Source organism: Nyctereutes procyonoides, unplaced genomic scaffold, assembly GCF_905146905.1.
Source record: "Nyctereutes procyonoides isolate TBG_1078 unplaced genomic scaffold, NYPRO_anot_genome, whole genome shotgun sequence".
In the NCBI taxonomy this organism is placed as follows: domain Eukaryota; kingdom Metazoa; phylum Chordata; class Mammalia; order Carnivora; family Canidae; genus Nyctereutes; species Nyctereutes procyonoides.
Genome location: NW_026575134.1, coordinates 20,071,450 through 20,086,094, shown reverse-complemented (window position 1 = coordinate 20,086,094; position 14,645 = coordinate 20,071,450). Strand labels below are relative to the sequence as shown.

Sequence of the window (14,645 nt, the reverse complement as noted above, 5' to 3'; positions counted from 1 at the left end):
CTTGCAGAGGATGATCACTTAACATTTATTAAATTAAAAAAAAAAAAGCTTCTGGATGAAAAGAACAAATTTGACTTCTCTACCAAATCTTCAATCCTGGGACACCTGGGCAGCTTGATTGGTTAAGCATCCAACTCTTGATTTTGGCTCAGGTCATGATCTCAGGGTTGTTAAATCGAGCCCCATGTGAGGCTCCACGCTGGGTGTGAGCCTGCTTAAGATTCTCTCTCTCCCTCCTCCTCTGCTTCTCCCTGCCTCCCCTCCTGCCTGCTTGTGCACCTTCTCTCTCTCTCAAAATCCTTCTCAATCCCTAACTCAATATATTTGTGGCAACTGAATAGGACATGTTTTCAAAAGCTACAACAGTCAACATTATTAAGTTCCTACTTTTAAAATAAAAGGATGAAATAAGCAAGTTGTCCTATTATTATTTTGTGGAATTCATTACAAATCCTCGACACCCCATGTAGTGAAGATAAACAAGTGGAAAAAGTGCCAATGACAGAACCACAAAATGCTATATTAGAAATCTGTTCACTTGTTTTAGATGCTGTGGGACAGAGTGGAAAGTCACCAACCCACTCAGGATCAATTTCACCATCTATTAAATGAGGGAGTTCTAGAAGCTCTCCAAGTCGCTGTCCATGGCTCCCCCTCCCTGGGCTGAGGGTCTGTAAAGCTATCCTAACTAGAGCCAACCAAGGTGATTTGGTAGTAAGGCAGCATTTCCAACTAGGTAATTTGGGAAGAATGCCCAGAATGGAAACCTCAATCTTTGTGCTTGAGGAAAAGGAAGAAAAGTATTTCACAGGAAATGAGCCCACACAGACCCATGAATACAGGAACAATCTGACCTCTTTGTTTCCCTCACCAGGAAGCATCAATTCATGGAATGATGAATCTGAAGGGACACTGAACATCACCTTGTCTTCTAGGAGAGCACATGGAGGCTCTGAGGAGCTCTGTGGCTGGCGCCCGAGCCATCTAGCCGGAGCAGAACCACCATGAAAATCCTAGTCTCTGACACTTGGACTGGTCTTCTTTTACACTCTGCTAAAAATATCTTTTTTTTTTTCCTTCTGTCAACTCTGGACTTAGTTGGTAGAAGTCAAATTAAATTTCATATCTTCAGGATACGTTACTTATTGCTTAATGCAGAGACTAAGGAAATTCCTTAGAGAAGAACAGGGCACCAAGCTGAAATGCTATGACAAAATCCTATGCTGTTGCAATGCATTTTCACTGGGTTCACTGGAGCTGCTAAAATGATGTTAGACCATTACTTTTTACGACTTGTCCTTGAAAAACTTTCTATTAGCTCCTTAAGTGTCTTACTTCCAATACTAACAAGCTCAATATTAAGACAGAGTTACATGCAGATGCTAGATGAGGGCGTTGGAGCTAAAAGCTATGATAATGTACCAATTTCAAGAGACTGTATGAGGGGGGAAAACACACTACTACGCTTGCCCCATAAGAAGCTTAAAGACTAATGCAATATCGATTATTTATCCTATAACTCTTAAGGCACATATTTTACTTTAGTTCCTAATGAAAGAAACTCAATAAATGGTTATAGAATTGAAAAAGAACTGTGATGGAAGGTATTTGACAGGACAGAAAACTTCCCTACCTCTGAGATGTATGCATTTCATATAATTGAATATTTATTCTCCTTGTTATAGAGATTGATAAATGCAAGCACTTAGCCCAGTGTTAGCACATCGCCAGCTGCGTGCTAAGTTAGCTATTATTCTTATGCAAATCCTACCTGGCCTTTGGAGGGAGAATTCTAACATCATGTGCTCTCCATACTGCTTGAATTATTTCACTCACAGCATTTCCTGTCTCAACCAGCCATGTGGCAATAACTCATGTAGGATACGGTGACACTTCTTTTTTGCTATTTAATCATTTTAAAATTTATTCTCACTGAATTGACATTAAAACTTCCTTAAAATGCAGAGACATGCTGAAAATAGTCTTCACCCCCCCTTACTCACCACCACAATGTGTTCCGTTTAGGACCAGTTATAAGCCATTTCCTCACTCGCAAAAAGGCTTGTGCATGCACTATGTGTCCGCAAGTGTGCATAGTGCATGTGCACAGGAAGACACTGAATTATTAGTGGCAGTTGTGCTGACAGTCAATAAAGGGCTTCAGTCTCAGGTCATCAGTTAAAACCCACCATAAGAGTTGGTGAAACCAATTAGATCTAATGTTTCTGCAACCCAGGAAATTAGCCTCCAAAAATTTATGTGAGAACTTAATATAGGAGATTGTGCATTCGGCATGAATACTAAATTATGTTGTTATGTTAATATAAATTGGATGGAAGAAAATTATATATACATACCTGCTGTTTCTTGAAACACTGTTAAGTAATTTTATTACTGCAGTTAAAATGCAAATATATATAGCATTTAATCCATTTTTATACCTCTCTTTTAATTTAAAATTTACTTTGGACTGTTTCATGTTCATGTTTATATTCTCATATGTTATTAATATAAAACAATCTCTACAAATTATTTTTTCATACCTGGAAATACCATAACCTTATATTATAAAAGTAATATATGTATTATATTATTTAAAATAGGGACTATCGAGTCTAATATGGGCCATTTTAATAAAAAAAAAAGTATTTCAATTTATTTTATCTGAAGCCACGGCTTACAAGCTACTAAAGGATTGTTCTTTTCAAGAATAGGGGAAGGAAATGATGATATAATTGAGTGATGCTATAATTTAACATTAGTCTTGCAGGAGGAAAGACAAGAAAGCTTTAATTTCCTTCTTGATGTTCTATACTTAATATTATAGGGAAACTAAGATTTATTTAAAAATGCCAATGTTATACAAAATTTATCAAGTCATATTAACCATGTCAATTAATAAATTATCTTTTGTAAATGGTGACAGAACTTCGACCTTTTCCAAAGTTTTCTGGTAGTTTCTACATTTGTGGCAGCTGGTGCTGTTGACTTTGTCCATCTACGTAAGATTGCACAAACCTGCTGGCTCTACAGAACTCTGTTAGGAATCATAGTCAAAAGAACTGGTAAGAAAGTTTTCAGCTGTAATCCATAAAAAGGTATGAAGTCCTAGAAAACATCCCTTAGAAATAGAGTAAAATGAGTGTATGTTTACCTATACATGTACACACATATATATCAAAGAAGTAAAATTTCCGGACCATTTTAGATCATTTTAAGTCTCGCTGTCACGGTGCTATCATTTCGGTATCACAGAACATATCACAGAATTCCAGCTCCACTTTATTAATGAGAGAACAGTATGGGATGATTTTCTTATCTTTCTCAAATAAGCACTTTAATTTTTTTTAAATGGTGCTTGTATATAGGTAATAACTTTCCCAATTTGCTGTTAGTCAATTAAATGAAGAAAGTAATCTTCAGTGAATTTCAGTAGTAAACAAAAACCAGAACTAAAATTTTTATACATTTGTAAAAGGACAGCTTTAACCTAAGTCCTCCTGAAGTAGAGGTAAAAGGCACTTGGCTCTTTTGGGTTTATGCATAATTCAGAGATTTGACTCCCACACTATGTCAAACAGATACATATTGCAATTTTATTTTAGGACAGTTTCATAAACTGTAGAAAAAGGAAACAGCCTAGAATAAGGAAAGAAAAAGTCCCAGCATCTTTATAGGACTAAAATTGACAAGGAAATCTGAGAGCAAAATCAGGCTTAGTCTTAAATACATCAGAGATTCTGACTATTGAAGGGATTCCGTTTTTCTTTCCTTTTTTTTTTTAAGATTTTATTTATTCATGAGAGACACACAGAGAGAGGCAGAGACACAGGCAGAGGGAGAAGCAGGCTCCCTGCAGAGAGCCCGATGTGGGACTCAATCCCAGCACCCAGGGATCATGACCTGAGCCAAAGGCAGGTGGTCAACCACAGAGCCACCCAGGCACCCCCATTGAAGGGATTCTGATGATTAATGGATATGTGGTAGGCGTACAATATAAACTATCATTTCATAGTTTTTTTGAACTCATTCTTCCTTAAAGCTCAGTTTGTGCCTCCTCCTGCCTCCTAGGTCTAGATCCATAGTATACCCCTTGCCCTGTAAAAGATTGCACAGATAGCCCTTATTTCAAAAACAAGAAGAGAAAGTACTCCATTTCTTTGTTGTGTCCTACCCTACTAAGTTTATTGCCCTCTCCTACTGAATTTCTATTTCCAAGAACCTTAGCGACCATGTTCTAACCATTATTTCCTGAATTTTCATCTGCCTGAGAGCATTTTATTTTCTTTCCTTGAGCGCTGGCCTCTTGATAACTTCCAAATTAATTATGCTCTTTTGTTTTTATTTATGCACCTAAAATCATTGTGGCTTTTTGGTTTTCTTTCCTCTGAATTATTCATAGAACCTGTAGTAATCTCTCTGTTTTTTTGTCTCTACATTCAAGCTCTCTAGAAAGCAAATTGACTGTTTGGTTTTATCTATAATCTCTATAGCAATGATCAATCTGAGTTCTGACCTTTGAATACATACATGTTCACATCACAGCACTCATAAAACCTCTATCTTTTTTTCTCCTAAGGTATACATCTCTTCCGATAACTCAGCTGGACATCTTGAAGTATTTTTACCCTCTCTCCTAATTTTGTTCCATATCCAAACTTCCACTGCACTCCATCACCTATTTTTTTTTCTATGTACTCCACCATGCTATCCGGGGCACCTTTGTGATATAATGTGCAGACTGCGCAGAGATCTTCCTAGAAGGGAGTCTCAAGTTCTCTTTGAGAAAGAGAAAGTGGCCATGTCCTACGTAGTTTTTCCTCATTCTCCTGTTTTTGGCTTCCTTACTCTCCAGTCCTTTCTATTGTAGGATCATAGTGCACAGTACTGTGTGTCCTCTAGTTTTTGCCTTCCCACTTCCTAGTTTCGGGAACTGACTCCTCCTTTTGGCCACCCAAGTTGGCAAGTCGATTTAAGGTTTTATGATTAAAATGAGTAAAATAATAAATAAAACCTTCTCATAGATATCCACAAAGATTAAATGAACTGGTATACATGAAGCTCTTCACAGCACTGAACAAAGGCTAGCCATGTGATATCAACCCCTAGACACAGGCTTTGTTATCTCTTACATTTACCAGGAGACATTCACCAAATACCATTGCCTGTCACATAGTCAATTAAATATTCTTCTTGATGTTTGAAGCTTCCTAAATTTTACCCCATGCTGTTTTTCTAATCATCTCTTTTGTTGATCCCATATTAGGGCACATTTTCTATATTCTTCCTTCTGCCTCCCAGTAGTTAGTTGCATTTTCACATTTTTTTTTCCATAATATTAATGAGACCTCAGATGCCTCCATTGCAGTCCTCTATGGACTTTCAAAATCCTATACTTGCTCAAAATCAGCAGTTTCACCTTTCTGAAGTTATTGAATGTTCTGAGAGATTACTCTTTCTAAGTAGCATTTTCCCATAGTATGCACTAGGCTTACAGTTCCCTATATGTTGGTATGATATGTTTGTCCCCAGTTAAATCCTATACTTGTTGAGGAAGAAAATTATTTTACTCTCTGTCAATCTATAAAAACAAATTTTTAACATCTCAAAACTCTTATTTTCTTTTGATTAACTATTATGAACATAGAGATAAATATTAAACACTTAAAATAGATGTTAGCCCCTCACACACCACTGCATAGAGAGTCTATCTGTACTATTGTTGAATGAAAAAAGAAAAAGATAAATGATCAATATTTAGCTGTTGGACATCTGTTATGTGTCAGAAAAAAAATAGTTTAAAATGCTATGCAGTAGGAGATTATTGTGACTTTCCATTCTGAAGACTTTTCCAAATGTTACATTCTAGCCTGTGTGTTAGCATAGAAACCGATTCTGTTCTCTCTCCACAGAAGATCCTAGAAGAGAAGCATAGTTTACAGAATAGGAGAGAGGACCATGTGATGGAATTCCATCTCACATGCTCACTTAAGCCCTCACCTCATCCACATCTGCCTGTCTCTATTAAACTGGATCATAAATCATAGCAAGAAAATGGGGAATTCCAAGAAAGGGGGTGACATTCCTATTTACAATATATTTTTAAAGTTAAATGCATGGCATTGAAGATTTGGAATCTGTTAGCAATAGAAAAGCTAGAAATGCCAATATTATCATTGAGAAAATATAGCACTCCGATCTATATCTGTATCTATACCTATATCTAATGTCCTACTGTCCTCTCTTCTATACTAAGCCAACAGCTATAGTGAGACAATTTCATTTAATTTTAAAACCGTTATCATTTGTAGTTAAGGAAAAAAATACCGGAAAGTTGTACCCTCTTGTCATGAATAACCGGATTTGAAATGAATACTTCATATTAATTTGCCAATTAAGTCAATCCCTCAGTGAAATAAAATGGTATTTATTTATATTCACAGTAAGAGCAAGAGGTCAACAGAGATAAATGGATGAGAGAAGTAAAGGCTTTGGCACTAACAGAAATTTCCATATAAATTGGTCAGTCTAGCCCATTTTATGGATTGTTTCTTGTTGTTCTCCATGATCTACTACGCTCACTAACTCACTTGAGCCATTGATATCTAAGCAGGCTGAGAGCCCAGGCCAGCACCCTGATTATGTTTTATTTGGCCAGCACTGTAGTAGAAAACTGAGCTTCCATGCCCTGGGGCAGGACACACGCTCTCAAGGTTCACAATCATCGTGTTCTTATGTTATTTTGTTCTTGGAATGTTCTTGGAACCTTCACTTTTTTTTTTTTTTTTAACCCTGTCTCCAAACCCCTGAAGCCATTTGAATTCGCCACTGCTGGTTTAGAACTTCAGCAGATCTGCTTCTTAGTCTGGTCTTCCCTCTCTCTCAGTATAGTTCAGTGAGTGTGAAGCTCATTAGAAAGAACCAGGGTGGGAGATGAATCCTAGTTTGCTGTGCAAAGCCTGCGTATTGAATCAAAAATTAATTTTTGCTAAGACTACAGGCAACCCATTGCATATATGCTGGTATGTGTCCTACATAACGTTTCTGAAAGCATTTTTGCAGAATCAGCATAAAGCTTTATAAGTAGGAAATGTTTACAAGACAATCATACATCATTACATGTATTGTAAAAAGCAGTTCACCAAATGAAAAAGTTAATACCAGTTTCGCCAAAGACTCCTGCTTCATTATTAAATACAATCAATTTTAAGTGTGTGTGTACATATATGTATTCTTATCTATATAAAACTTTTCTCTGTTAACCAAAGCACAACTAATTTTATAATTAATTCATAATACATAATTATTACATTAACTATACATAATTAATACATAATTCTATAATTAATCACAAAACACACTTATTTCTCATTCAAAAGCTATCAACATAGTCTTTAGACATAACAAAAAGCCACGATTTCTACTAACTGACCCGCGTCCCTCTAAACAGCTTTTATCAGAATTTGGATATCATTCTTAAGACAATGGTGCATTCTTGTTAAATGTACGTATCCTCTGAACATTCTTGTGTCACGTGAAGTCACCAGGGTTCAGAATCACCCTTGTGTTAAAGACACAAAGTTGCCAGGCACCATGAAGTATAGTAGTGGTGCACAGTGCAATGGGGACAGAAGGCAGACTGCAGCACAGGGCCAAGAAATACCCTTTAGAACCCCATACCTTCTTGATTGTCTTCTCAATCAGCATGTCTCCGACGGGCATCAGAATGCCCCCCAGCAGGGCGAGCACTGCCCCGATGACAGCGCCCGCGATGAGCCCGCAGTTGCGGTCACAGCCCATTCTCTTACGCAGGGAAAAAAATTCAGGTTCAGCACCTGCTGCTCTCAGACTCCCAGGTCTGATGAGGTGGTTTCCAGAGGTCTGGGTCTAGCATGAGAAAGAGATCATAAAACAGAAGCTTAAATATCAGTACAACAAGATCAAAGTACAAAGAAAACGCAACTGAAATATCCCTTTGCCAGTTCCAAATACACAGATGCTTTTTCCTTTTGTTTAATGAGATGGACTCACCAGGTTAGTCCCTCCCCTTTCTTGCTTTTACCTACCTACCAGTGGAAGAAACAAAAGATACTATCATATAGGGTATTTCCCCAAGATTCTCGTCTTTGAAATTTTCTCCTATTGCATGATGAGTATTGAAATGTTATCTCCGAGAACATGCTTACTGTGCTTTCCCCCTTATCTACTGTCCCGGGACACCCAGATGCATCCTCGCCCTTCATCTGGCTTCTCCCCACACACAGCCACACACATCCTGTCTGTAGCTCTCATGCGGACTGAGGTCTTCTCTGTCAAATGCCAAGCAAGCATGGTGTTGTCTTTACTGTACCTTATTCACGAGTCTGTAGCAAGGTCAGATTTTATAGGAAATGTTCTGATGAGTCTAAGAACCAATTCTTCTAATCATTTGTAAGCTGTTAAAATAAAAATGCATGGTTAACTTGGGAAAATATATCGTCAGGAAATTAATACCAGAATGCCTCTGATGTCACCAAAATTAAATCACTACTAAAAGAAAATCTCATTTTCATGAATACTGAGCTCTTGCCTAATTGTTTTTTTTTTTTTTATAAACATTGTGGAAAACTGAATAGTTCAAAGAAGTATACCTTACTTTCAATTTCATGGTTAACAATTGACTTTTGTTTAGACCAGAGGTATGAAGAATATCAAGAAAATACATAATGTAGAGGATGTCTAATTTTAATGGTAGGCATTGCTTTGTTACTAGCTTCAGAGTTTTTTTTTTTTTTTTACATATTCAACTGCAATATTGTTTATTTTTTCATCATGGGCAATTGCTTCACCCCAATTGTGTTAAAACCAACTAAATTGTGCCAGTGTGTATTTCACCTGGCGGATCTTACTTTTGGTGCCTGTATGTACTATGCGGTTATTTCACAAAGATTGAAAGAAAATTATTTCTGAAGTGAGTAATTCTATTTAAGAGTTTATTCCTTCTCATATTTGGAAACACATTAATACTTTGGTTGTAACAATATTCTTTTAAGTGGGGCTGATCTGACATTGATAAACAATCAAAATTTGCTTTTAGCTTATAAACAAATATTCCCTACCTCGTTGCCCAAAGCCATGGAAAACACAATGCTAAAAGAATGGAGACTACAGACAAAAAGAGTCACAAAAATATTTTTGTCAGCACCGTAAACTCAATAACAAAAATTATATTTTGTAATGATCTCGGATTTTCCCTCCACCAGCTTAGTTGCAACAGAAGTGCCACCTTTAACAATGTCATTAGCACTTATTTCCACTGGAGGAACTGTTTCATTTTTCAGGAACATTACTTGCATAGCTAAGAAAATAAGGAAAATTAGACTTTTCCTCAAAATGGAGAGACAGCAATGTCACACAATTTTCCCATGGCAATTTTATTTATTTACTTTTACTTTTTCTAATCTTTGTGCTCTACCTTTCCTCATGCCTTACACCTTGGATTCTTCTGCTGTAAATCATGATGCACTGAGCTCATTCACATGGAGGTTCTGGTGGCTAAGAAGCTTGAATACGATTAGTGTCATATGTTTTTTCCAATGTAAAAGGAAATATATAAGCCTCAGCAAGTGAGTTAGTTTTCCCGTGGACTGGAGTTGGCTTTTTAGTAATTGCTTAGGAGTGGAGTGTGAAGAAAAGCTTTCCCTGCCCTCTGAAATCGTGTAACGTGCTACCCATCCTGGTGTGTTCTGTACTTGTTACGAACAAATAATCACAGTCCGGGTAGCTTGTTAAGTAACACCTCACTGGATGCTTATTTCAAAGACCATCCTCCAGGTCTCATTTGCAAGTTGTACCTAAAGTAGCAATCCAAATACAGAGATCTAACCTAGTGTAGTTGAGACTAGTAGACTGGAGATTAAGCCCAAACCTGATTTGCGACTCTTGCCAGGTGACTACGAGCAAACCACCTAATCTCTCAATACTTCAGTTTCCTCATGTGTAAAATCAGATGCCAAGATGAGATCAGCAGTTTTTAATTTAAGTAGCTGAACTGGCTCTTGAGATTCTAACACGGAAGATAAATGGGCAGAGTGAGTATAGAGGACAATGGTCGTGGGCACCCTGGCATCTTGGTTCTCGGCTTGGTCTCCCCACTCCCATCTGATATCTCCTTTCCACTTTTAGGAAGCTCTAGGAGAATCTCTATAGAAATCAATGGCTCTGAAAACCCATTTAAAAACTGGCATAGGAAGTCCCCAGAGTCAAATTGCAGTTTTCTTTATATAACATCCTGAATCTGTTTAACAGGACAACTCAAATATTAAGTCATCCCTTTTGGAAAGTTATTTTATGTTCTGTATAAACGTCACTAAACATCTTCACTAATAATGTCATTTGCAACTCTGATGGATGGACATAAAAGGATTAAAAAATGACAATTCTATTGTTGCTAAAATAGATATATGTGCACAGATTTGCCCTTCTCCAAACTCTATGCCATAACCTAGTCATGAATCTGATATTTTCCAGAATTACTCTCTTTTATTCAAGCAGCCCATGTACTACAGGGAAGAGTTTCTGCAAAGGGCAAAGAGTCCCAAGAATGTCCACTGGAAGACCTAGCGGACAGCATATGTTGCCCAGTGCCTCCCTCACTAAACCTGGAAACTCATTATTATTACTTCTAAGGACCCAGAGCCCCAGAGACGTCAAGTAATGGTCATGCCTGGATCCTGCCTAGGCTCTGTCTGCTGTAAATTTAAAACTGAAGTGAGATAGTACATCCATTCCACTGCTGTTAAGTTCATCAGAAAACACAAGGGCCAAGTAATTTATCTTGTTGAATCTCATGGTTAGACAGTTATTGGGATAACACTGGTCTGGGAGATATAGCTGCAAGTAATAATCTAACATTACTTCACACACATACCAATACTTTTAAGACAGACTGAGTTTATGCACTTTTTTCCCCAAATATTTCAAAACAAATATTTCATTTTTTTTTCAAACATTTCAAAAAAATGTTGTAAGCTTCCAACATTTTCCCCCAAATAATAGGCAAGATATTTGACATTACTTGGGTTCATTTATTTTCCTTTAGTGCCTTGACACCATAATAGGTATTGTTATTCCACTCATACTTTAACCTTATGTTTCCTATTATAAAATTAAAATTAGTTTTATTCACCTGAGGCAAAGGAGGGCAAACACACTGTGTTAGACACACACTGAGTACATAAGAGAAAAATCCAAGTTATAGCATTCTACTCAACAGTTTTTCCACCCATGTTTATCTTTAGGGAAAAAAAGGGGGCATAGTTTGTCCCCACTCTTCTCTCACATTTAGCTAGGGCATGTAAAATTTGTGTCTAGCACACTTGGTTTTCTTCATAACATAGTTCCTTACATATTAAAGTAGTAATTGATTTCACTTGCTAATTTTGGAATATATTTTATTATTTATTATTATTTCTCCATCATTAGAATAGATGAGACGTTGATATCTGCAATAATTTACTTCTTGCTTGAAGTACACAAATTTAGAAAGCAAAGAATAATACAAGTTCAGGAAGGAAAACTAATGGTTGAGACTTGTATAAAGAAAAGAAGGTGTATTTAAAAATATCACATATCTTTCTTGAGTCTATAGGGAGATCAGCTGTATCCTATCAGTCTACAGATTACAAATCCTATTCCTTTTGTAGAATTTGTAAGTGTATCTTATTCCCTTGGGTTATCTTTGAAAGAAGGAAGAAGAATACAATTTTTCTTTTTTTTTTTTTTTCTTGGTAAACCAATTAAGGGTTTCCAGAATGAACTTAACAAGCATTACACCTTTTCACTATGTTGGAAGCCTGATGGTAGAAACTTGAGAGACTGAGCTATAGGAAGCCTCTCCAATAAATAGGTCAGAAAATCAGAGAAACTTCCCAGAGGATCTATAATTCTTCCCATGTGTGGATAAAGCTGTGTTCCTTGCGAAACTCCACCCGGAGAAGGCATGGCCTAGAGGTAAAATTTCTTGGGATGTGAACTTCAAAACTTGAAAAAGCTTCAGATTACAAGAGTATTTGTACTGTAAAAGAATGCCAGGATCTGCATGACATTTTCATACTCATGAGTGAGTATCTCAGATTTCCTATTCTATCATAAACCTTCTTTGCACATTTCCTTAGAATAGAAAACCAGACCACACACTTCTGCTTTCAGACATACACACACACACACACACACACAGTTCTTTTGATACACAGCCTTCCTCACCTAATAAATAGAGTATCTGCCCATAAAACCCATTTTTGGAGACTTGAGGGGGGGTGATTAATTCAACAGATTGGATATGAACAATGAAAGCTTTTAAAATTAAATTCCTTTTCACACTCTTACCCTACACTATGCCTGGATGTGTTTGCATGCCATGATTTCTGAGACACGAGTATGATGCAGAATCAAATCCAAGTTAGTTGCAATGGGTGTAAATCAATAGTTTAAATCTGTTTATGCTTCATCACGTGGAAACAGAAGGTGATTAGGTCAGTACTTTATAAACTTCTATTTAGAGATAGAATTCTTTACATGCAATTCCAATATACAAACATAGCTAAAAGAAAAGCTATTCTGGTAAAAGGGGGCAAGAACTGTGGCCCTTTCCCCTTCCTGTCATACTTCACTTGGGCTCTGAGTCATCCTCACAGAACTGTAGAGCTCTGCAGAAAATACTTACAAACTAGATGAGAAGTTCTCCAACATCTTTTCTTATTGAAGTTACCACAATCCTTTTCATATGTACATTTCTATCCTATTAGAATATGTGGAGGTAGGGGCACTTGGGTGGCTCAGTCGATTCCGTGTCCAACTCTTGGTTTCAGCTCAGGTCGTGATCTCAGGGTTGTGGGATCAAGGCCCACATCAGGTTCTATGCTCAGTGGGGAGTCTGCTTGGGATTCTCTCTGTTCTTCCCCTTCTGCCCTCCCCAGACCCTCTAAAATAAATAAATAAATAAACCTTTAAAAAGATTATGTGGACATAAAAATATGTAATAGGAAAAAATGTATAAACATCTATAATATGAAATAATACATATCATTAATTATACTTTTCAAATATTACAATTTAAAACTCATTTTGGCGGCAGTTTTAAAACAATAAGTACATTGGACTTCATATGTCATACCAAGGATACTTCTAGAAATAAGCCTATCTTTTGGAGTACTTGATTACAGGGATTGCTAGAAGTTTGAAATTATTCTCTTAGAGTTATGTCAGTTTAAATAGGATTGTCTAGAGCTTTTCTTGATCTTTGAACTTCAGAAGGAATGTTTTTTTTTTCCTATCTCGAATTGTATTACAAACAATAAAATGCCATGTGGTTTGTGATGGTTCAGATTCTGGACTTTGAAGTCAAATGATTTAGGTTTAATTTGGGTCTTGATAGGATAATTTCTTTGTGGCTAAATTTTCTCTAAAATGGCTATATCACTAATCAAATAAGGTTGTAAATGTCAAACAAAAGTAAATGAGGTTATGTATAAAAATTCCTATCATAGCAAATGGTATTTTAACATGTTATCATGAAATATTATTTTGAACTGTACAGGTAAACAGTAAAATGTTATTTCATATTGGCTAAAAGCTTCAATAAATGTACATAGTTTACACAAGTAGGAATTATTATTTGAAAAAAAACACTTCGATGACAATAAAATCTGATGAAATGATTTTTTTTATATATAGGAGCTTAGAATATCATGCCAGTGGAAAGGCAGCTGCTAGCTTAGGAGATGCGACTTAAAAGTTTGATCCATAACTTGGGCCAGTGACCTAAAACATCTTGCGATTAAATCAAAAGATAGTTACAGATTTGTTCCTTCAGAAACAAAAAAATCCACAAGATTCAAAAGTGTCTGAGTAAACGTGGCCAAACATTTTCATAAAAAATAAGGGAGGCAACTATAAATTCCAAACTTTCCAGTACATCCTGTGCAAGTACTCTCCAATTGTAAGGATGATGTTCCTCCCAGGCTAACCCGTTATCTGATGATGGTGGATTAGATTCATTGTTCTGGTGTAATAATGATGCTGGTAAATAAAAATTTTCTACATATTTTTCTCTTATAAAATCCAATGGACCACTAGATTCTACATAACAAAAATCATTTTAAAATTTCATTTTATTTTCTGAACCAATATTGGAAGCAATGTTTCTTTTAGTTTCAGAAGCTAGTACTATATTAAAACCATATAGAAGACTGAAAAATGCATGCAAACATTTTTAAAATGTTTTTCACCACGTTTCCTGATAATTCCCAAAACTGTGTGAGATTTAGTGAAGTTTATACCATTTCCAGTATGAATTAACTTACTGTAGTTAAGCTGAAAACTTTAATTATCCTAGAACGATTCATACTTTATTAAATTTGGTGTCACAATTGAAGGAAATAATCTGCTGATATTTGTAATAAGCTTCCTACATGGCCACAAATATTAATTTTGATTTTATTCTCCTACCACATTTTATATAATTTACACTAATTAATTAAATCTAGAATCATTGTCTGGAATATAATTTACATTCCAAGTAGCAATTATGGTATCTTTGTTCATTAGCGGGGGAAAAATGCCTAACAAGAACATATCCAAAATACACATTGCATTTAACCATAGTG

The 14,645-nt window shown here is 36.2% G+C and overlaps 1 protein-coding gene across 4 annotated transcripts in view; it reads right to left on the bottom strand.

The window, feature by feature from the left end:
* The window catches only part of CD36 (CD36 molecule), a 75,026-nt gene that overhangs the window by 20,933 nt on the left and 39,448 nt on the right, over positions 1 to 14,645 (bottom strand). For all 4 annotated transcript variants that reach the window (XM_055300950.1, XM_055300951.1, XM_055300949.1 and 1 more), the window contains exons 2-3: positions 8,351 to 8,435; positions 7,681 to 7,887 (exon numbers count right to left, since the gene is read on the bottom strand). In XM_055300950.1, coding sequence (XP_055156925.1) covers positions 7,681 to 7,800 — 120 coding nt within the window. In that variant the 5' untranslated portion in view covers positions 7,801 to 7,887; positions 8,351 to 8,435. The remainder of the gene's footprint in view (positions 1 to 7,680; positions 7,888 to 8,350; positions 8,436 to 14,645) is intronic.